This window comes from Erpetoichthys calabaricus, assembly GCF_900747795.2.
Source record: "Erpetoichthys calabaricus chromosome 1 unlocalized genomic scaffold, fErpCal1.3 SUPER_1_unloc_25, whole genome shotgun sequence".
Taxonomy (NCBI): Eukaryota; Metazoa; Chordata; class Cladistia; order Polypteriformes; family Polypteridae; genus Erpetoichthys; species Erpetoichthys calabaricus.
The window spans coordinates 1792184-1815524 of NW_026261591.1; the positions used below are offsets into that span (position 1 = coordinate 1792184).

Consider the following 23341-nt stretch of genomic DNA (forward strand, 5'->3'; position numbering starts at 1 on the left):
AAGTGACCCCCATAACCCTGTCCACCCTCTCCTCCTGTCCACTCTGCCTGCTGTCCTGATCCTGTCACCTCTCTTCCCTGTGTCCTTGTCCATCTGTCTGTCCACCTTTTCCGCTCTACCTTTTCTCAGTTCATCTCACACTTCTCCTCTTTATTGTTCTCCTTCTGTCATCTCTCATTATCTTTGTTGTCCTCCCTGTCTGTCATCTCTGTCCAGCTCCACTTGTCCACTGCTCTTTGTCCTTCTCGTCCCACTGCTTGTCCTTCTCCTTCCTTCAGTCAGTCCATGTGGTGTCCTGTGATCAGTCCGTCCATCAGGTGGTCAGCTGTGACTTCATAACCCCACACACCTCACCCTGGTTACTCACCACAGTGTCTTTAATTTACAGCTGGTGGTCCGCACACCCTCACACAGTTGACGAGTTCCTGAATATCCCAGTTTGTTGTCTCTCAGGTCCAGTTCAGTCAGCTGTGAGTGTGGAGAAGAGAGGACTGAGGAGAGAGATGAGGAACATCTGGAGGTGAGATCACATGACCGCAGGCTGTGGAGATAAAGAGAGAGAAGTGAGCACATGAGGAGGGACAGACAGACAGACCGAAGGCCACAGAGCTCAATGACTCAATGACTGCTGGCATTTTTAGTTTTTACTGAGCCTGTTTGAACCCGAGACCACCGCTGTTCTTATAAGTAAGGCACCAAACACCTGAGAGGGTCTCCTTCCTTCATGCTGTACTGACAAGTGAGAAGTCATTGAAATGGACACATGGACATTAATATTGGAGATGAACCTCAAAGAAATGAGACTGGCAGTGTCCTGCACTTGAGAGGCCACATGAACTTGTAGAAGGTGACAATGGAGGGGGGGGGGGGTGACAAACTGGGATTTCTTTGTGTCATTCAGGACTCAGGATGTGTAGACATTTTGTCAAATTTGTAGGACGTCATGCAAAGACAACTGTTAGACATTCTGGTCACTGCAGAGCTTAACACTCAGCTGTTTGTCACGATGGACTCTCCTCATGTCACAGTAATTAGATGATGACGATGATACTCTGTTGGTTTAGAAGAACAAACACTGGACCTAATTTTAGGAGTGATGACATAATGGACATGGAGGACAAGACTGACATGTGACACTTCTGTCCTCGGCCACTCAGACCTCAGATACTGACCGGTGACATTGACCAGCTGACCTTTGTCCACTAAACACCTCAGTGGTGCTGAGCTCAGTTTTCTTATTCCTTCTACTAATTTGTAATAAAGCAGGAAGACGAGCTTTAAATGGACTGTCAGCGTCACAAAGTCCAGTCCAGTGGGTACAGAGGTGGTCTGAGTGGACTGTGAAGAGACCCCCATGACTGCTGAGCACTGCTGTCCATTCCCAGCTCTGCCATAAGTGATTTGATCCAAATGACAGCAAAAGAAATCCACAGCACTTTATCAGCTGACTTCACAGGACGTGTGGGGGTCACAGGAGTGACATGTTTGTGTCATCACAGTTTGAATTTGTCACAACAGCAGCTCATTCCTTCATGTGCTGCCTTTTCAATGACGTCTGTTTTATAAAAGTCAGGACAGGCCAGTGGGCAGTAAGTGGTGCACTAAAGATGGTGGAGCCTGGAGTTTTTTTGTGTTTTTAGCTCTTTCTGTCTTCCTGGTCATCTGACCTTACTTTATTCACTGTTACTTAGTATTGCCTGATCTTACTTTTGTTTCATATAAACTTTATTTTATCTTGTAAAGTACTTTGAGCTACAACATTTGTATGAAAATGTGCTATAGACAATAAATGTTATTGTTGTTTACAACCTTTAACAAATAACAAAAGAAATTTTCATACAAAATATAGAAAACTAGCTGATTACCCAGTAGCTTCGCTCACTGAGTGGAAGGGAAATTAATAAAATGCAGTATTTATAAAATAAGTTTGTTAATTACCAATTTTATTTTTCAATAAATAAAGAGCATTTACAATAACATATACATCAATATAAACAACATTATTAACATCATCATCATATGAGAATATGAAGTAAACATTGAGTACTACTGCAGTGCTTTCGGGTAAACTACATTCTTTGCTTTTCCATTAGGTGCATAAATGTATAAATTACATATAACTGACCGTTAGAGAAGCATGGGTTTTCTAAATTGATTCCTACAACTTTAAGTGATTGGCTTTGTGCTCCATTTATTGTAATTGCAAATGCAAGGTGGACCGGAAATTGTAGCCTTTTGAATTCAAATGGCATGTCCCAAGGGATGAGTGGGATACGTGGTATGAAGACACTATTCCCTCTACTGCCATTTGTCAAGATTGTCGCCTCAATGACATTTGGCATTAATTTTGTGACACACAATCTTGTGCCATTACACAGTTTGGTAGGTTCTAAATTCCAGAGTAATATAATGATTGAACGAACTTTCAAATGTAATATATGAGGCGGTAGACCTGGTGGCTCCAATGAATTTAAAAATTCAGTTGGATAATTAACTGGTTGATTGGGGTCCATAATAGTATCAATAGATTTATATGTCATACATGATCCTGGGAGCTCATGGAGGATGGCAGTGTTAATTTTATGGACGTTATCGTTTTTTGGAGCGAGAATTGCACGTTCGCAAAGCCATTGTTCATCTTTACACTTAGTTGGAAGATTTGGAAAAACTTTCCATATTATTTCTTGTACTGAAGGTAACAACACACAGAAATCAGGTGAAAAGGAAATCAATCCTGAAAGAGAGTCAGAAGGGTATTTCCCATTTCCAAGACTGAGTAGCTGCTTCACAAAATTGTCTGCCGTGTCATCACCGAGAATACGCACCCTCATGTTGGTAGTTAGGGTTTTTGTTTCAACATGTTTCCAAATTGTAGATGATTTTAAACATGCGTTGAGTTCATCCACTGGTGTGCCTCATGGAATAACTGGTAATGTTTGACGAAAATCTCCTGCAAGTAAAACGACAGTACCTCATATCTTTTTAAAAGTTTGGCCCTGTGCCTTATTAATAGTCATCGCAAAGGCAAATCTAACAGGAAATTGTCTTTGTGTAAAGATAAAAGGCAAATTATCTGCGACAAACAAACTGTTTTACATGCTGCATACCAACCCGCGGCGTAGTATACGCCGCATAATCATGCTGCTTTTTTAATGTTTTTTAAGCAGAGGGAAAAAAATTAACATTTGCAAAATCCGTAACGCTGCTTTCAGTAAGTACAATGCACACTACTTAGCGTTTAATTTGTCGGCCACTTTTTGCCAGCCGTCTTTTGTGGTTTGGGCTGCTTTTGCAGTGTTACCGCTTGTGCATATTAAATCTTGAAATCCTTTGAGTAACTAATTAACTAACTAACACCCACCCACCCACACACACAGCTTGTGTGAAAATAATGCGCCCGTTCTTTCATCACTTTGTTGCAGCCTATCAAAGACTTGCTGATCATGTTTTGTAGACTCAATATACATTGTGTTTTCACTCAGCGTAGGGTCGCGCATTCATCTCAGATTATTACATCCAGCTAATCTGCTACACAGCTGCATTTGAAAACTGACTTATCCCGGATGAGTTTCACCGACATTAATGATTAGGAATCTGGTTGGAACAAAACCCTGCAGCCACAGGGGTTCACCAGGACCGAGTTTGGGAAACACTGCTGAACACAGACGAAACCGACTCAGGTGAGGAGTGGGGGCGGGCAAAGTAGTTGCAGCTATTGATTATTCAGTGTTGTTTGCCTGGGTGTCTGATCTGCTCGACGGAATCAGAAATAAAAGGAAAACAATGTGAAGGCAATGTCACAGGTGACCCTGTGGTATAGCGGGTCCACAGCTCCCCTTCAGAAGCCCATTTTTAAATAAATAATTATCGCGCTCACAGCGTAGCGAGGGGCGTGGAAGTGTGGCTGAAACGGTTTCTGGGTGGAGTCGTGCTGCGGGTGTTTCTCCCCTGTGCAGTGTGTGAGCGAGTGAGGAGAGAGAGAAAGCCGGTACGTTAGAGTGAGCGAGAGCAGGCTCAAAGGCAATGTGTTCCTGTGGTATAGCGGGTCCATAGCTCCCCTTCAAAAGGCCATTTTTAATCAGATGACTGACAGTTGTGGAGTCAGGCACAGAGAAGGTCAGCTGCTGAGAGAGTGTCTCGACTGTTGCAGGGCCTGTATCAGTGACGCAGGTGAGACGCTAATGAAAAAGATGCACAGGGCTTATTGGTTTTTAACAACTGCTTCCTTAGTTGTGTTTTAACCTCAGTTTTAAAGGATTGTTTTAAGGATCCCATGGGACACCCCTCGCAAACTGTTTTAGACGCTGCATACAGCGATTCACATCCGTGAGAAACATGCCTTTATGAACAGTCAACGTGGCTCAGAGGTGCATGTGGACTCTAGCACAGACAAACTGAAAATGATGCCATGTTTTCTGAGTCGTCGCGTCCGAGTTGGTGGGCGTGGCTCTGTGAGTTGTCGTCGTATCCAATGGTCTTACAGTTGGTGGGCGTGGCTCCGTCCTGTGTGCGCCATGGGTGTCTTACTTGTCGGCGGCTTAGTGAATTATATATATAGATGTTTTTCCTGTTCCTCCAGGAGAATCAAGGAAAACAACACCACCATTTCCTTTTTTAATCAAACCCATTATATGATTGAATGCAGTTAACTGGTCTGGTGTTAAAAGGGGTTTGTTCGTGGCTACAAGTTGCCTTAAAACATTTACATTGTAAGACCTTTCTCTTAAGACATCCGTATCTATTGCATCTGATGCTGCCCTGTTTGGAGCTGGTAAACCCAAGTGTAGTAATGTTTTGCTGGTTATACGAAGACACTTGTCCTCTATTCGTATAAGAGCTTTATTATAAATATCCTGAGTGTAATTTACATCTATATTGGGATTGGCCATCTGCTGTTGACAAAGTATATCCTCACTAAGACTGTCTTTGTACTTTTCCCAAAGACTTGACGGATTTGATGGAGTGCAAGTTGTAAGAATAATTGCAAATAGATCCCGTAATTGAGGAGCAAAGGCGTAACAGATGCCTCAAGAAGCGTGGTGTCCAAGTGTTGATCGTCTTCTAGTAAACCAAGTTTTTGGCAAACTTCACGATAGGTCTCACATACATGTCCATTGACAGTTTTCAATGAAGTAAAAGATGTAGGTCCATGGATCGTGTGGAGCAAGAGGCGCAGGTAGTAGCATTATGAGTTGTTTGGGTGAACGGTGTATACACCTCCTATAGTATCACTCATTCGAATTCCGTCATGACCTGGCACTATTACACCTTGTTTCCTTCTATTAAACATTTTTGAGGATGCATTCCACGTATAATATCTCGGTACATTAGTATACAACAATGTTCTCGCAAATGGATCGTCCTGACAGAGTTGAAAAAAAGCAGTCAGTGTTGTGTTGTGTGGTTGCAAGGCTACATTATACATATTGTCTTCATTAAAATATACACGTTATCCATTTTCCAAATATACACATAGGTGTACAACTGTTGGATAACGTTCGTGGAAATGAAAACGAAGCAAACGCCATACTGCTTTATTGCTACTAATGCACCGTCCCATTTGGTACTGTGTTATTCATCATTGGAGGAGTCATTATTAACCTGTAGGACAGCCATGTCGCTCCCTTTGTTGACATATTTGCAAATGTACTTTATCGACTTCACAGAGTTAGAGAACTCTACATTTATGTGCGCGTGAAACATTTTTGAGAGCAAAGGAGAGTCAGGCAAAACCCATCTGTTGTCGACTTCTACATCTTGATATTGATTATCCACCTTTAATTTAATAATTGCAGTGTACCCTCCATCAAATGGTTTCCGTCGTCTGTATCAAGGAAAACCATCGTCGGTAGTTTCTGTTTCATGAATCATTTCCCTTGGGTAACATTTAGTGCACTTATTGTTCTTCATGCATGGAGACCTTATGTTGATGGCACCACAGGGCCCATGGATCATGTGCTTAGATATGATCTCAAATAATACTGGATCATCCTGAGGATTCGCAAGCTCAGCCGAAATAACTCTATCAACATGTGTAGAGCATATTTTTTCCTTTAACCATACCAAGATGTGAGCATGTGGAAGACCCCTTTTTTGCCACTCAATCGAGTACATCCAACAGTTTGGCTCTCCGTAGACGTGGCTTTTTGTAATCACGTCCATCAACTTGAGCAACTTTAACTTAAATACTCGGGCTGTCTTATCATGTCGATCAGCTGGTGACTGACCACTGAATAGTTCTTTTTTAATCTCAGACCATGTTGGATTGCAGGTGAAAGTGATGAACAGGTCTGGGCGTCCATATGCACGAACATATGACATAGCGTCCTGTGCATATTCATGCATGTGCCTCGGACTACCTGTATATGTTGCCGGTAAAATCACCATTCTTCTGATGTTATTTGCAACTCCATCGTTAGATATAGCATCTCTTAAATGAATATAATCGTCAACACGCAGCTTCTTCTGATTCATCCGGATGAATAAGAGTCGTGTCAATTCTACTTTGGCATACATGTCGACAATATACTGATGGAAGAGCTGTCTGCAAAGTAAAATATTGTTCAGTTGACCTGCTCGAATCATTACGCGGTATGCATAATAGTCCATGGCTGAATTTTTTTTATTTGTAAGAGCTCCAGTCTTGACATTAATTTGCTTTAAATTAAAGTCATACCCATCTTCTCCTTTGGAAAAAATTATGGGATATTGCAGACCATCGTATGACCTGTGCGTTTCTGAAATACGCTGCAAGCCTTCTTGACGTCTTTGAAGGACAATGTCTCTGGTGCCAACATGTTCTCCGACTAATACAATTGCCACTTCATTAATGGTAGGTGTGTTAAATCTTCGCTCATGCTCATTAACTGGAGTTTTATCTGCTCTAATGATTAATTTGTATTGATCTGTTGGCATTCTTTCGAGAGAGGTCTTGAACATTTTCACTAACGCATTATGTTCATGCATAATTTTTTGGATGTCAAGAACAATTTATTTCTTGGTACCAGGAATTGTATCACAACATAATACTTCTTCGTCTTCATTCCCAAAAAAATACATTTGGAGGAATTTGTGGCTCTCATCAGGCAACGGCATTAATGACCCAATTCTGTTATGGATTTGCCCACGTATTTTAAATGTAGGCATAAAGCCAGACTCTTCGGTAGCAGCCGCGGTGCCAAAGGATGTCATCTGAAAACACGAATTGTATTTCCTAATGTTCTGCAGAAAATGAGTTGAATGTGGATTTGCGCCAGAAATAAGAGACAACAACGGTTCAGGTGGATGGCTTAAAGGTGTTAATTTCACCTTGCAGTCTGAACAACACATCCCATGTGATTCTAATTTAAACTTCTTTGCTTGGCAGTACTGACAGACGATGTCCATTTCTCCTATTGTAACTTTTGGATGTAGGCAATATTCTTTTACAATGTTATAATTGAATCCCTCCATATACAGACCCTGACGGCTGTGTGACGTGGTAGCCTGTGAATACTGCATCCGTCAAATTCGATTCTGTTCAGCACGTTGTTCGGGTGTTTGTGAGGCCCTCAGTTGTGATTGTCGTATACGTTGATCAGCAAGCCTTCTCTCTCGATTTGCTTCTGTCTCACTTTCTCTGTGTAACCTGACTCTTTTTGTTGATGCTGATAGTTCCTCAAGTTCCCCAATAAATTTTTTTTGGGGGATTTGCCCCGGTATTTTAAATGTTGGCATAAACCCAGACTGTTCGGTAGGAGCCATGCTGCCAAACAATGTCATCTGAAAACACAAATTGTATTTCGTAATGTTCTGTAGAAAATCAGTTGAATGTGGATTTGCGCCAGAAATAAGAGACAACAACGGTACAGATGGATGGCTTAAAGGTGTTAATTTCACCTTGCCGTCTGAACAACATATCCCACGTGATTCAAATTTAAACCGCGCATCCTAGCGTCCACTTTGTTCTTGTGACCCCTTGCCGTTGAAGGCAGTTTACAGCTCGGCGGAGTTAAAAAGTGGAAAGAAGCAAAGCTGTTTTCTTCATGTCTTCTACTATCAAGTACTGGGAATTAAAACAAAGTTACAATGTGGCAGTTTTGTCTGTCTGTCAGTGCTGGAATCTAGAGAGGAGGGCTGGGAGAGGGAGACTTGGGGCGCACTACGTAATACGTAATTTCCATATCGCGTGGTCATACGTAATTTCCATTTCAAACACGAAAAGAATTTTATATATTGTCGCAGTAGGGGGCTCTAGTGCTCCCTTGAACCCTCAGGTATCACTCCAAACACCAGGTAAAATTACACTTATTATTTATTTTATAATAATAATGTGCACCAAGCACCCTCCACGTCACACTACACATACAAATCAATAATCAAATACAAATAACCAATCCTCCTCTCCCAGACGCGTTGCCACCCTTCCACTCAGCTCAGCTCACTCGTCTGGTGTTTCCCAGAGTCCTTTATACCCCCTGACCCAGAAGTGGTTCCAATCCTACAGTCCATGATTCCTTATCACTTCCGGGTCAGATTAAAAAGTCCTTTTCTTCAACCCGGAAGCACACCGTTCCTTCTGGTCATGTGATCATGATGTACTTCCGGGTTATAGGGCACGTATAAGTCCTTGAGCCTCCCTACAGCGGCTCCCGGTGGCCCCCATGGTATCCAGCAGGGCTGTGCATACAAACTACAAGGTCCATAAGGCCCTGTTGGAATTCGGGGAACCTCCATGCTGTTGGGAGAGCTCCACCTGGCAGCCTGGAGGTGTGGGCCGGAATATTTAGCCGGCCATCCATCACAGTTCCCACCCCTTAGCGAAGCCCACTGGGGCGGAGCGTCCAGCCCCACGAGGGACATCAACCTCCAGGAGGACTCATCAGTCGGGCCTTGGCTGTGCTGTCTAGACTCCCCAGAGAACCTAGGGGGAATGGTGTATCAGCTGTCCCTCCGATCCCCTGTCCTCCGAGGACAGCTTCGCCAATCGTGGCCCGGCCGATGACAGTCATAACAGAGCCGGCGTCCTCCCGGTTGTCTTCCTCCACGAGACCGGAAACACCACGGGAACTCCATTAGTCCTGACTCCACTCTTTTCTCTGCCAAGGGAGGTTTTATGGCTGCCTCTGTGCTCTCCGCCCTTCTCTCTGCTTTGTCAGGAGACCCGCGTTTTATTTTGGGGATCTCTTGCTTATTCTGGGGCTTGTACACAGTTTGGGTCTCTCTATTGGAAGAAGAGAGCCCCTTCGCTGTTTGCACACCCGTTGACCTTCTTTTATTCCGAGGTGGCGTCTTCAGCACCACATCGCCCCGAGAGACAGTACCTTCCAACTGCTCTGGTTTGATTGGCGCTTCCCCCGCCCCTTCTGTTACCAATGACAACTCCCTTATAGCGTAGATCGGGGTCTTGAGGTCCACCTTGCTCCGAGAAGCCATCTCATACAGCTGTACCGGCTCGATCGGTCCTTCCCCTGACCACTCGGTTACCATTCCACACTCTACTGTAGGGCACACAGTGCTTTGGCACCCGCTACTTATTAACCGCGGGACCGGATCACACTGTGTCCCTTTATACTATATGGTACGGGTTGGACTCACCTGTATCGCCATATCAAAAATAACTGGAGCCTCTTAACCCAGTCGCAGTAGGTATTTCATTAGTCCTTTCAGTGGGGCTTCGGCCGTTGCTCCCTGCTCCTCCACTCGTTTCTTCAGCTCCTCTAATCCCTGAAAGAAACTGTTCACGGGCTTGAGTAACTTCTCAAGATCCCTTAGTCCAATAAAGTCATTTAAGTCTGCCTGAGGCAGGCTAAAATCTTCAGTTGCCTTACCTTCCAGGCACGTGCTCGTTTGGGTTGCGCAAAGGTTCTTGGGAACTGGAGTTTCTCATTTTAGAGGGCTGGGGAGGCGCCACCGGTCGACTGTGATCCGCCTTTTTTAATTTAGCGGTGGACCATTCAGTCATATCCCGTCCCTCATTATCTGTATTTATTGTTGGCGCTGCTTCACTCGCCTCTCCCTTTCCCTTCAGGGAGCTCGATGCCGTCGGGGAAACAATGACCTCACTTACGGACCACTGTTGACCTTCCTCCTGACATCCTTCGGGCGAAATCACGGGATATGTTTCCGTGAATAGGCAGGTCTCTTCCTGGTCAGGTGACTCGGTGTTTTGATGACTGTATACCCAGCCTGCACCAGGATAGTCCACGTGACTATCATTGTCGAATAGGCGTCTCCCTTTCAGACTCCTAGATAGGCTCAACTCTTCTCTATCGCGGCCATCTTGCCTGGGTAGGAGATATGTGTCCTTCTCATAGTCCGTTTCGCGCTGTGCGGCCTCTACAAAATAAGAAAATACAGGTCCCGGCGCAACGGGCATTGTCCCGGCACATACCTCCGATTTTTGTGGGCTTACTTCGAGCTCCAGTGAGGTAGTCCCCTGACAGTCCTTTTGTTAACGTAACAAATGGGCTCGTTCGGCAGCTATCAGGGCTCTGTCTTCCTCACTGCCCGTCACGTAAGTCCATACTGTCGCCGCCTCTTCCAGGGCCTGATTCTTTTGGGAATGCCAACTCTTTTTCCCTGACTTCCTTCCCATCTCGAACCAATATGAGACGTGGCTCATCACCGCTGTACTGCGTGTAGTGAGTGGCGTTTCTACCTCCGTGCTCATGACCAGTACCGTCTTAGGGTTCTCTGCCAACACAATGTTTATAAAACAGGTCCTCTGCCTATCCGATGGCCAGAGAATCCTGCCGACTACGCCAGTGTCGCAGTAGGGGGCGCTAGTGCTCCCTTGAACCCTCAGGTACCACTCCAAACACCAGGTAAAATTACGATTATTATTTATTTTATAATAATAATGTGCACCAAGCACCCTCCACTCCAAACTAAACATACAAATCAATAATCAAATACAAATAACCAATCCTCCTCTGCCAGACGCGTTACCACCCTTCCACCCAGCTCAGCTCACTCGTCTGGTGTTTCCCAGAGTCCTTTATACCCCTGACCCGGAAGTGGTTCTAATCCTACAGTCCATGATTCCTTATCACTTCCGGGTCAGTTTAAAAAGTCCTTTTCTTCAACCCGGAAGCACGCCGTTCCTTCTGGTCATGTGATCACGACGTACTTCTGGGTTATAGGGCACGTATAAGTCCTTGAGCCTCCCTACAGTGGCTCCCGGTGGCCCCCATGGTATCCAGCAGGGCTGCGCATACAAACTACAAGGTCCATAAGGCCCTGCTGGAATTCGGGGAACCTCCATGCTGTTGGGAGAGCTCCACCTGGCGGCCTGGAGGTGTGGGCCGGAACATTTAGCCGGCCATCCATCACAATATATAGATGTTAAAATCAATGGACTTGGGTTCAAATTATGAGAGTACAGCAAAGGCCATCAGTCACACAGACGTCACACATTGGTAAGGTGACTCTCATTTGACAAAGACAGGAGACAAATGAAGAAAGAGAGCAGTACAGTCACAGTGTCAGGTGACAGATATGTCAATAGTCATCACTGTTAATAATAGTTATATTAACTCTTTTAGGGCGGATGTCGACTTTTGTCGACAGGAGGGGTTGAGGGCGCCTGTCGACAAAAGTCGACATCCAGGGATAGAGGGCGACAATCAGCTGTTAATGGCGACAAAACACACTGTCACGTCACAGGCATTCCCTCTGTGCTTGGAGGAATGCTAGACTTGTTGACTCAGCAAATGATCCTTACCTGTGCGTGAGTTGCGAAATGTAAACAAATACAAACAAAGACAAGATGGCATCAACATCTCACGAGGGAGCGAAGCGAGTCGAGAAAAGAAAATACTCGGCTGAAGACATTTTGCGCATTATCGCGGAGTCGGACTCTGATTTTTCAGAGTCGGATTTCATAGACAGTGATCAAGAGATTGAGCAAGAGATTGAGGAGCCGGCATCAGCTGATCGGAGACCAGCCGATGCCGCCCCAGCTCCTCAGCTGGCAGCTGAGCGCATTCGCGCTGCCAGTATACCTACGGCAAGGTTCGCATGGGAGGAATACCCAGAAATTGATCCATGGGAGCCGATCTGGCTACCTGACTTCACAAGAAGGCACGGCTTGCTGCTGGACACAACGGATTACAAGCCGCTGGACTATTTCAATCTGTTTTTTCCTGAGGCAGTTTTTCAGCTGATATCTGAAGAGACAAACTGGTATGCAGAACAATTTTTTGAATCGCGGGATGCGCTCGCTCCGCGTTCTCGTTTTTCGAAGTGGAAACCCACAACAAAAGACGAGATGAAGGGCTTTGTGGCATTGCAGATAGAGATGAGACTGGACTGGCGATATAATTTCAGGGAGCATTGGTCCAAATGTACTTTGTCACCGGGTGGCTTTGGACAGGTTATGCCGCGTGATCGGTACGTGCTGCTGCTAAGCTTCATTCACTTCTGTGATAACAAGGAGCAAATCCCAAAGGGGTGAGCCAGGCTATAATCCCATGTGTAAAGTTCAGCCCCTGCTTGACATTGTGGAGCCGACATATAAACAATTTTATCAGCCTGGCTGTGATTTGTCTGTGGATGAATCCATGATAAAATATAAGGGACGGCTTTTTTTTCCGACAATATATGCCAGACAAGCCCACCAAGTATGGCATAAAGGATTTTGTACTGGCAGAAGCAAACACTGGTTTCTGCCTGAAAGTAATTACTTACTCCGGAAAGCATTCTTTTCAAAGAGAGAACTGTCCTTTGACAAGTCAGGTTGTGCTGGAGCTGCTTCAGGGATATGAACATTTGGGACATGTTGTGTACATGGACAATTTCTATACATCGCCAGAACTGTTCATGGAGCTACAGAGCAGGGGAATTGGAGCTTGTGGCACAGTAAGGGTGAACAGGAGACACATGGCTTCACAGTTGAAGCCAGACAGGCTGAAGATGAAAAGAGGGGACAATCCTGTTTTCATGCGGGCGGATAACTTGGTGGCATTGGCATGGCATGATGTCAAACGGGTGACTTGTCTTAGTACAGTTCACACTAATAATTTATGTGAAAAAGCAATTCGTTCAAAGGGAAACCCAGAAGGTAGGAAGCTGGACAAGACCGTTGCGCTTGAGGAGTACAATTGTAAGATGGCTGGAGTTGATCGACTGGATCAGATGCTGGGGTCATATGCTTACGGCCATAAGTCCACCAAGTGGTACCACACTGTGTACCATCGCATGCGTGAGATTGCACTCACAAATGGATATACTGTATATTATTCAAGCAGGCAAACAGTGACAGCACTATGACTGCGGCAGATTTCCGCAAGAAGGTGGTTGACAGCTTGCTGGCAGAATATGTCGGAGTGCCTTTGGCAAAGCGAGGAAGGCCATCACAAAGAGCAGTGCCAGACAGGCTGACTGAGCGCCACTTTCCTGCCACATATGAGGACAAAAAGTACAAGCCTGACTGTGTTGTGTGCAGCAACAGACAACTGAAAAAGAGGCACCAGTGCAACACGTATTGTAAGCAGTGCAACGAGGCAATGCATGCAATTGGCTGCTTTGAGCGACAGACTGTGCAGGACTTTGCTTTGTAACATGTACAGTATGTGCAATAATAATATGTTACATTATATAGTATGCAGGCTCATACAAAATGCAAAACAGTTATATTAGTCAAAAATAAATATTTTTTGTTGATTTGATATGTTAAACAATTGTTTTGTGTTCTTTTTTTAAAAAAGTTAGTTTCTGGAAAAATATTCAGCCTTGGGAGAAAAGAAAAAAAAAAAAAAATTAGCCCTAAAAGAGTTAATTAAAATAACAGTTTTTTTATTCTCCTTTATTGTTTTCCATTGTTTTTATAACATTGTCCTGTTCATTTATTATTTGTTTAATTCTGTATTATCTGTTATTTTTATTCTATTTCATTATTATTAAGTATCTCTCTGTGTGTCTTGCAGTTCTCTGATGTTCCTTGTATTCTGTGCATTGATCCCAAGACGCAGGACCACCTGCCCCCCAACTCTCTAAAGGCTGCGGCTCATTTGACTGCTCTGGTGATTGGTGGTCTTTGTGAGTATTTTGCTCTTTTGTTTTTAATTCTGATTATTGTCTTTGAACCTTTGGCTCTTGAGTTCTGATTCTCTTACAGTTTGTGCTTTTTGAATGTTGTTAGCTCTGGATTGCCTTTGGCAGCCCCTTTGGCTCTTTTGTTAATAAACGTCGTCTTTTATGAAGACCACTTGTGGACTTGTCTCTGCCCCAGCTGGAGTTTTCACGGTTCTCCCTCTGGTCAGACTCACTTCATGCCTGTGAGACTCTTTTTGATTTTATTTTGAATTTAAAAGCCTGAGCTCCTTTCTGAGGCCTAGTCAGGTCTGAAGCCTTCTATTTGCCTGGGGTGGGCCTGCCTGGAGTGACATTTGTTTGGTGGGCTATTCTAGAGACTTCACCTCTTTGTGATATTGTGCTGTTAGAGCAATCACAACAGAAGGTGGTCTGTCCAGGTGACATGGTGTTGACCCCTCTGTGGTCACTCCTGTGTCCTGCTCTCTTAATTAATGTCCAGTCTCTCTCTTTATTAGTTTCTTTCCCACTCCTCCTCACTCTCCTGTCTTCTCTCATTTTCTGTCCTCTTGTTTCTTCTTGTTGTCCCCTCACCACCCTGTCCACTGACATTGCCTCTTCTCTGTCTTGTTAGTTCCAAGTGACCCCCATAACCCTGTCCACCCTCTCCTCCTGTCCACTCTGCCTGCTGTCCTGATCCTGTCACCTCTCCTCCCTGTGTCCTTGTCCCTCTGTGTGTCCACCTTTTCTACTCTTCCTTTTCTCAGCTCATCTCACACTCCTTCTCTTTGTTGTTCTCCTTCTGTCATCTCTCATTATCTTTGTTGTCCACCCTGTCTGTCACCTCTGTCCAGCTCCACTTCTCCACTGCTCATCCTTCTCATCCCCCAGCCTGTCCCTCTCTTTCCTTCAGTCAGTCCATGTGGTGTCCTGTGATCAGTCCGTCCATCAGGCCATCAGCTGTGACTTCATAACCCCACACTCCTCACACTGTTTACTCACCTCAGTGTCTTTAATTTACAGTCTGGGGTCCGCAGACCCTCACACAGCTGACGAGCTCCTGCATCTCCCAGGCTGTTGAATCTCAGGTTCAGTTCAGTCAGCTGTGAGTGTGGAGAAGAGAGGACTGAGGAGAGAGATGAGGAACATCTGGAGGTGAGACCACATAACTCCAGGCTGTGGAGATACAAAAAGAGAAGTGAGGACATGAGGAGGGACAGACAGACAGACCGAAGGCCACAGAGCTCAAAGGCTCAATGACTGCTGGCATTTTTACTTTTTACTGAGTCTGTTTGAACCCGAGACCACCGCTGTTCTTATAAGTAAGGCACCAAACACCTGAGAGGGTCTCCTGTCTTCATGCTGTAGTGACAGATGAGAAGTCATTGAAACGGACACACGGACATTAATATTGGAGATGAACCTCAAAGAAGTGAGACTGACAGAGTCCTGCACTTGAGAGGCCACATGGACTTGTAGAAGGTGACAATGTGGTGGGGGTGACAAAGTGGGATTTCTTTGTGTCATTCAGGACTCAGGATGTGTAGACATTTTGTCTGATTTGTAGGACATCATGCAAAGACGACTGTTAGACATTCTGGTCACTGCAGAGCTTAACACTCAGCTGTTTGTCACGATGGACTCTCCTCATGTCACAGTAATTAGATGATGACGATGACACTCTGTTGGTTTAAAAGGACAAACACTGGGGCTGACTTTAGGAGTGATGACATAATGGACATGGAGGACAAGACTGACATGTGACACTTCTGTCCTCACATACTGACCGGTGACATTGACCAGCTGACCTTTGTCCACTAAACCCCTCAGTGGTGTTGAGCTCAGTTTTCTTATTCCTTCTACTAATTTGTAATAAAGCAGGAGGATGAGCTTCAGATGGATTGTCGGCGTCACAAAGTTCAGTCCAGTGGGCACAGAGGTGGTCTGAGTGGACTGTGAGGAGACCACCATAACTGCTGAGCACTGCTGTCCATTCCCAGCTCTGCCCATAAGTGATTTGATCAATATGACGTCAAAGGAAATCAGCAGCACTTTATCAGCTGACTTCACAGGACGTGTGGGGGTCACAGGAGTGACATGTTTGTGTCATCACAGTTTGAATTTGTCACCACAGCAGCTCATTTCTTTATGTCCTGCCTTTTCAATGACGTCTGTTTATAAAAGTCAGGACAGGCCAGTGGACAGTAAGGGGGTGGAATAAAGATGGTGGGGTCTTTACAAGCTTTTATAAATGATACAAAAATATTCAAATTATGAGTGCACAGCCAAGGCTATCGGTGACACAGATGTCACGCATTAGTATATAGATATACATATACAGATATGTCTTTAGTCATTACTGTTGATAATAATAATAATAATAATATTAATTAAAATATTGCTATTACTGGTGGTCTTCTGATCGGGGACTAAATGTTTTCGCCTCCCACTCACTTTGGTCCAGGACATCTTATAAGACATCTGAGTGTCTGCCAAGTCACCATCAGCCAAACCTTCAGGTCCTCTGCTCTGCTCAGCTCTGCCCTCTGTTGGTGACACCCTGTCACTGCTCTCCTTCTATTTATTTCCAGCTCTCACTTCTTCTCCTTTTTGTTCTCCTCTTCACTCCCAAGTCCTGAGTCAAGTTAGGCAGGTTTACAGTCAAGTCTTAAATGTCAAGTCCCAAAAAAGTCATAATGTGTTTTACACCAAATTTACATTTGCTATTTGTTACATTTATTATGACATCTCCAGACTATCTACTACTACAACACCATAATCCATCTTGAGAGGCGCTGCTATTTCTCTAAAATTATAAATAACAATGCTAGTAATCCCAGAGTCTTATTCTGTACTGTTGATTGTCTGCTAAACTCAGGTCACTCAATGGAATGCCTCCAAAAAACTTCCAGTGAAACTTGTGAGGCTTTGCTGTATTTTTAATTACAAAATAAATTATATTAAAAAGAATATAGTACATCTCCCCAACACTGATCCTCTTAAACCCTGGTACTCCATTATAAACAAATTAAATTCTTTCACCAGGATAGATTTACCTGATTTACATAAAATCATTTCTCAACTGAAACCCTCCACCTGCGTCCTTGACCCAATACCAACAAGTTTTTTCAAATTAGTATCTGAAGTGCTAATTGAGACTATACTTGACATAGTAAACTCATCATTAGATATGGGGGTCTTCCCAGACTGTATTGTTTCACTGGCTCAATGTCTTATTTGCGTTTCTGAATAGATGAGTAGAAATTTTCTGAAACTAAATAAGGAGAAATCAGAAATCTTAGTGATTGGTTAAAAATGAATATTAAAAATAAAATTGATTCATTACGATTAAAAGTCAAGACAGAGGTAAAGAGGGCGGCGCAGTGGGTAGCGCTGCTGCCTCACAGTTAGGAGACCCGGGTTCGCTTCCCGGGTCCTCCATGCATGGAGTTTGCATGTTCTCCCCGTGTCTGCGTGGGTTTCCTCCCACAGTCCAAAGATATGCTGGTTAGGTGGATTGGCAATTCTAAATTGTCCCTAGTTTGTGTGTGTCCAGCGGTGGGTTGGCATCCTGCCCGGGATTGGTTCCTGCCTTGTGCCCTGTGTTGGTTGGGATTGGCTCCAGCAGACCCCTGTGACCCTGTGTTCGGATTCAGTGGGTTGGAAGATGGATGGACAGAGGTAAAGAATTTAGGTGTAACTATTGACTCTGACCAGGACAGCATTTTTAAATTTAAAAAATATAACAAAAGTTAGACCTCTTATAACATTATGAGATGCTAAGAAATTAGTTCACGCTTTTGTTTTCAGTCAACTAGATTACTGTAACACACTCCTCTCAGGACTACCCAAAAAAGACGTCAATCAATTGAAACGAGTGCAGAATGCAGCTGCTAGAATCCTAACCAGGAAAAGAAAATCGGAGCACATCACCCCAGTTTTGTTGTCACTACACTGGTTACCTGTGTCATTTAGAATTGACTTTAAAATCCTGCTTATAGTTTACAAAGCCTTAAATAATCTCACTCCATCTTATATATCGGAATGTCTTTCACCTTACACTCCAGATTGTAACCTTAGTTCTTCAAATGAGGGTCTACTTAGAATTCCAAGAGCTAAACTTAAAAGAAGTGATGAGGTGGCCTTCTGCTGTTAGGCACCTAAAATCTGAAATAGTTGAGCGAACTTTAAAGAAAACTGCTAAAAACTCATTATTGTAACAAGGCTTTCTCATAGCCTCATTTTAATTTAATCCTGATATTCTGTATATGCATTGAATTATTATTATTATCATTCATGGTGGATCCACTATCCCTACTCACCCCTACTTTCTCTTCTGTTCTCTTTCTAGTTTTCTGTGTTGTTGCAATCTGCGCCACCACCACCTGATCAAAGCCCCGTGACGGATTGAAGGTCAGAGGTCCACATGACCATCATCATCTAATTCTGGACACCTGAGGAATGATTGAGATCATCTATGTTAGGTAGAATGCCAAGAGGGGGCTGGCTGGTCTCGTGACCTCGAAACCTCTGCAGGTTTTATTTTTTTTCTCCAGCCGTCTGGAGTTGTTTTTTGTTTTTTCTGTCCTCCCTGGCCATCAGACCTTACTTTTATTCTATGTTAATTAGTATTGCCTAATTTTATTTTCATATTTTGTCTTTTGTTCTCTTTCTTCATCCTGTAAAGCACTTTTAGTTCCATCATTAGTATCAAAATATGCTTTAGAAATAAATATTGTTGTTGTTGTATCAACTATCTGTTAAGACAGGCATGAACAAAAATGAAGTGCAAATGCAGATGTAATGAGAAACAATTCTCAAAGTGCCGCTGAATGCAAAAATACAAGCAGTGCAAACAAATTAGCAGTCCAGTTATTTATATTGTCCCACATGCCCACCTGGAGATGACCTTCCTGTCTCTGTGAGGTAAGTGATACCACTCTGAGACGAGAGGGGGCGCTCACACTGACTGTCTCTCCTTATCCACCTGCAGCTCTGAGAAGAAACCAAATGAGGGGAACTGACTCGGCCACAGTGCCCAGAGCTGCACCTGTCCTTCTGGGTTGGGCTCTTAAAAACCTGCTGACCCCCGCAGAGGATGGAGTCTGCTGTTGGACCCGTAAACTCAACATGAAGCAAACACCATTTTGTTGGCACAACTGCAATGTAGATTTGTGTATTGGGCTGAAAAGTTGTTTTTGAGGCCATCGTGTCCACTTTTGTTTTGTTTCATTTGACTTCATTAAATTGGGATCCCCAGTTGGTACCCCGACATTACAAAGCACCTTGTGCAGGTCTGTCCTCCAGTCACCATATCAGCAGACCAATATTGTCTGTTTGGATTATGTGTATTGTCCTTAATGATGTCCATTATATCTGTTTACTTCTGCATTTATCTATCACTTTATATATAGTTTATTATAACTGTAAACTTTTACCAATTATTAGTTGTCTTCATCATCATTTCAGAATTGTTTTCTTTCTTCCTTATTTATTATTTCTTTATATTTCCATGTATTTGGCTTTGATAATTAATTTCTAATATGTACAGGGGCGGATCTACTATGAAACATAATGAAGTTTAACGGTCAGGGCTCAGATGCGACTTTAGAGCACTTGAAATAAAAAGATTGGTGGTCTACTGTATGAGAAGGGGGTTTAAAACATTATAATAAAAATTAAATAGTGGCATTCAAAAAAAATATTACTTAAAAATAAAATTAATCTTGTTACTTATTTTGAAGGGACAACCCAACCACAGGGGTTGCACAAACCAGTGTGTTTCTTTGTGTCGGTCCCAAGCCCAGATAAATGGGGAGGGCTACGTCAGGAAGGGCATCCGGTGTAAAATTTTGCCAAATCAATATGCGGACAACAATACAAATTTTCCATACTGGATCGGTCGAGGCCCGGGTTAACAATGACAGCCACCAGTACTGTTAACCAACAGGGTGCTGGCAGAAATTGGGCTACTGTTGGCCGAAGAAGAAAAAGGAGAAGAAGAGGGGGGAGGCAGGAGGAGAGGAGGAAAGTAAAGAGAGTGGAACTGAGGGGAGGAATTTTGAATGTTGGCAGTATGACTGGTAAGGGGAGAGAGTTAGCAGATATGATGGAGAGAAGGAAGGTTGATATATTGTGTGTGCAAGAGACTGAATGGAAGGGGAGTAAGGTCAGGTAGATCAGAGGTGGATTCAAATTGTTCTATCATGGTGTGGATGGGAGGAGAAATGGGGTAGGAGTTATTCTGAAGGAACAGCATGTCAAGAGTGCTTAGGAGGTGAAAAGAGTGTCAGACAGAGTAACGATTATGAAGCTGGAAATTGGAGGTGTGATGATGAATGTTTTAGTGCATATGCACCGCAAGTTGGGTGTGCAATGGATGAGATAGAAGATTTTTGGAATGAGTTGGATGAAGTGATGAACAGTGTACCCAAGGGATAGAAAGTGGTGATTGGAGCAGATTTCAATAGACATGTTGGTGAAGGGAACAGAGGAAACAAGGAGGTGAAGGGTAGGTATGGTGTCAAGGAGAGGAATACAGAATGTTTAATGGAATCATGGAAAGTGAGAGGATGCCTGAGGAGTGGAGAAGAAGTGTACTGGTGTCGATATTTAAGAATAAGGGGGATGTGCAGGACTGCAGTAACTACAGGGAGATAAAATTGATGAGCCACAGCATGAAGTTATGGGAAAGAGTAGTGGAAGCTAGGTTAAGAAGTGAAGTGAAGGTTAGTGAGCAGCAGTATGGTTTCATACCAAGAAAGAGAACCACAGATGCGATGTTGATGGAGAAGTTTAGAGAAGACCAGGAGTTGCATTGTTCGTTTGTGGACCTGGAGAAAGCATATGACAGGGGGCCTCGAGAGGAGTTGTGGTATTGTATGAAGAAGTTGGGAGTGGCAGAGAAGTACGTAAGACTTGTACAGGATATGTACGAGGGAAGTGTGACAGTGGTGAGGTCTGTGGTAGGAGTGACGGATGCATTCAAGGTGGAGGTGGGATTACATCAGGGATCGGCTCTGAGCCCTTTCTTATTTGCAATGGTGATGGACAGGCTGATAGACGAGATTAGACAGGAGTCCCCGTGGACTATGATGTTTGCTGATGACATTGTGATCTGTAGTGATAGTAGGGAGCAGGTTGAGGAGACCCTGAAGAGGTGAAGATATGCTCTAGAGAGGAGAGGAATGAAGGTCAGTAGGAACAAGACAGAATACATGTGTGTGAATGAGATGGAGGTCAGTGGAATGGTGAGGATGCAAGGAGTAGAGTTGGCGAAGGTGGATGAGTTTAAATACTTTGGATCAACAGTACAGAGTAATGGGGATTGTGGAACTGAGGTGAAAAAGAGAGTGCAGGCAAGGTGGAATGGGTGAAGAAGAGTGACATGAGTAATTTGTGACAGACAGGTATCACAAGAGTGAAAGGGAAGGTCTACAGGACAGTAGTGAGACCAGCTATGTTATATGTGTTGGAGACGGTGGCACTGACCAGAAAGCATGAGATAGAGCTGGAGGTGGCAGAGTTAAAGATGCTAAGATTTGCATTGGGTGTGACGAGGATGGACAGGATTATAAATGAGTACATTAGAGGGTCAGATCAAGTTGGACAGTTGGGAGACAAAGTCAGAGAGGCGAGATTGCGTTGGTTTGGACATGTGCAGAGTAGAGATGCTGAGTATATTGGGAGAAGGATGTTAAGGATAGATCTGCCAGGCAAGAGGAAATGAGGAAAGCCTAAGAGTAGGTTTATGGATGTGGTGAGAGGGGACATACAGGTGATGGGTGTTACAGAACAAGATGACGAGGACAGAAAGATATGAAAGAAGATGATCTGCTGTGGCAACCCCTAACAGGAACAGCCGGAAGAAGAAGAAGAAGCTGATTGTGAAGAGGCCCATATAAAAGTTCAAGCTCCAGGGCCCCAAAAAATGTATGCTTTATATATTCTTTTTAGTTGTATTACTTTTATTTGTAGTTATATTAAATTATTCCTCTTTGCATTTTAATATGCTAGAAGTGTGTGTTTGCATGTAATATTTTCTTTTTTTTAATTAATTTTATTGATTTTATTGTAATCATCCATCCATCCATTATCCAACCCGCTGAATCCGAACACAGGGTCATGGGGGTCTGCTGGAGCCAATCCCAGCCAACACAGGGCGCAAGGCAGGAAACAATCCCGGGCAGGGTGCCAACCCACCACAGGACACACACAAACACACTCGGGCCAATTTAGAATTGCCAATCCACCTAACCTGCATGTCTTTGGACTGTGGGAGTAAACCGGAGCATCTGGACGAACCCATGCAGACACGGAGAGAACATGCAAAATCCACGTAGGGAGGACCTGGAAAGCAAACCCAGGTCTCCTAACTGCGAGGCAGCAGCGCTACCACTGCGCCACCGTGCCGCCCTTTATTGTAATCATTTCCTACAAATAGATCAATTATTACAAAAATAGGATTGAAAACAAATCAATCCCCGAGGGAGGTGGGAGGTGAGGAAAATTAGGCAGGTTCTGTTTAACAAAGTTTCTAATATGAAGACAGTGAAATAAATGGTTTGCTGGAAAGTTAGATTTGGAGTGTAATTGTTCATAGGATGCAAAGACGTTGTCTATGTACAGATCTCTAAGTGATTTAATCCTGAATGATTTCCAGATATTAAAAACTGCGCACATTTGAGAGGGTGGAAAAAAGTGGTTGTCATGCAGAGGTGCGACAGATAAAAGGTTCTCTGTGTTAAAATGCTTCCTACATTGGTTTCATATTCTGAGTGAGGGAAGCACAATTGGGTTATTAGTATATTGTCGATAACTTGCATTTATTGGGGCACAAAGCAGGGAATTTAAAGAAATACTGCAGGATTTTATTTCTGTTGCGCACTATTTGTGTCCATGTACATGTTTTAATAGTTTGTATGTTTGCTGCCCAGTAATAAAACTGAAAGTTAGGTAGAGCCATTCCCCCTTCTGCCTTAGGTCTGCGTTAGGTCTTTGTAGGGTCGCTTGGATACATGGATGTTTTAAATTCCAAATAAATGTGGTTATGGTTGAATCTCATTGCTTAAAAATTATTTATTGTTGTATATTGGAATGTTTTGAAATAAAAAGAGAAGCTTAAGACGGATCTTAACAATGTTAATTTTTCCAGCTAGAGTGAGATGAAGGGTTGACCATCAATGCAAAGTCTTGCGTAATTTTTCCATACAGATGGCGAAATTTTGTTGATAAAGAGCTTTATGTTTACTTGTGATGTTTACCGCTAGGTATTTAAACTGATCTGTGATGATGAAAGGGAAGGTGTCCAAACTAATATTGTGTGCTT

General features: G+C 43.6%; 1 protein-coding gene and 1 long non-coding RNA gene across 16 annotated transcripts in view; one reads left to right on the forward strand and one right to left on the reverse strand.

Annotated features, from left to right (window-relative positions):
- Positions 1–23341, reverse strand: part of LOC114642585 (NACHT, LRR and PYD domains-containing protein 3-like) — a 1142003-nt gene that overhangs the window by 799942 nt on the left and 318720 nt on the right. Inside the window, exons 12-13 of one of the 15 annotated variants that reach the window (XM_051921812.1) lie at positions 15016–15189; positions 368–541 (exon numbers count right to left, since the gene is read on the reverse strand). The exons of the other annotated variants lie outside the window; for them this stretch is intronic. Of the exons in view, the coding sequence (XP_051777772.1) occupies positions 368–541; positions 15016–15189 (348 nt within the window). The remainder of the gene's footprint in view (positions 1–367; positions 542–15015; positions 15190–23341) is intronic. 15 annotated transcript variants of the gene reach the window in all.
- LOC127526400 (uncharacterized) lies at positions 367–15242 on the forward strand. Its single transcript, XR_007933972.1, has 2 exons — positions 367–453; positions 15102–15242. It is a non-coding gene; the product is annotated as an uncharacterized LOC127526400 (long non-coding RNA).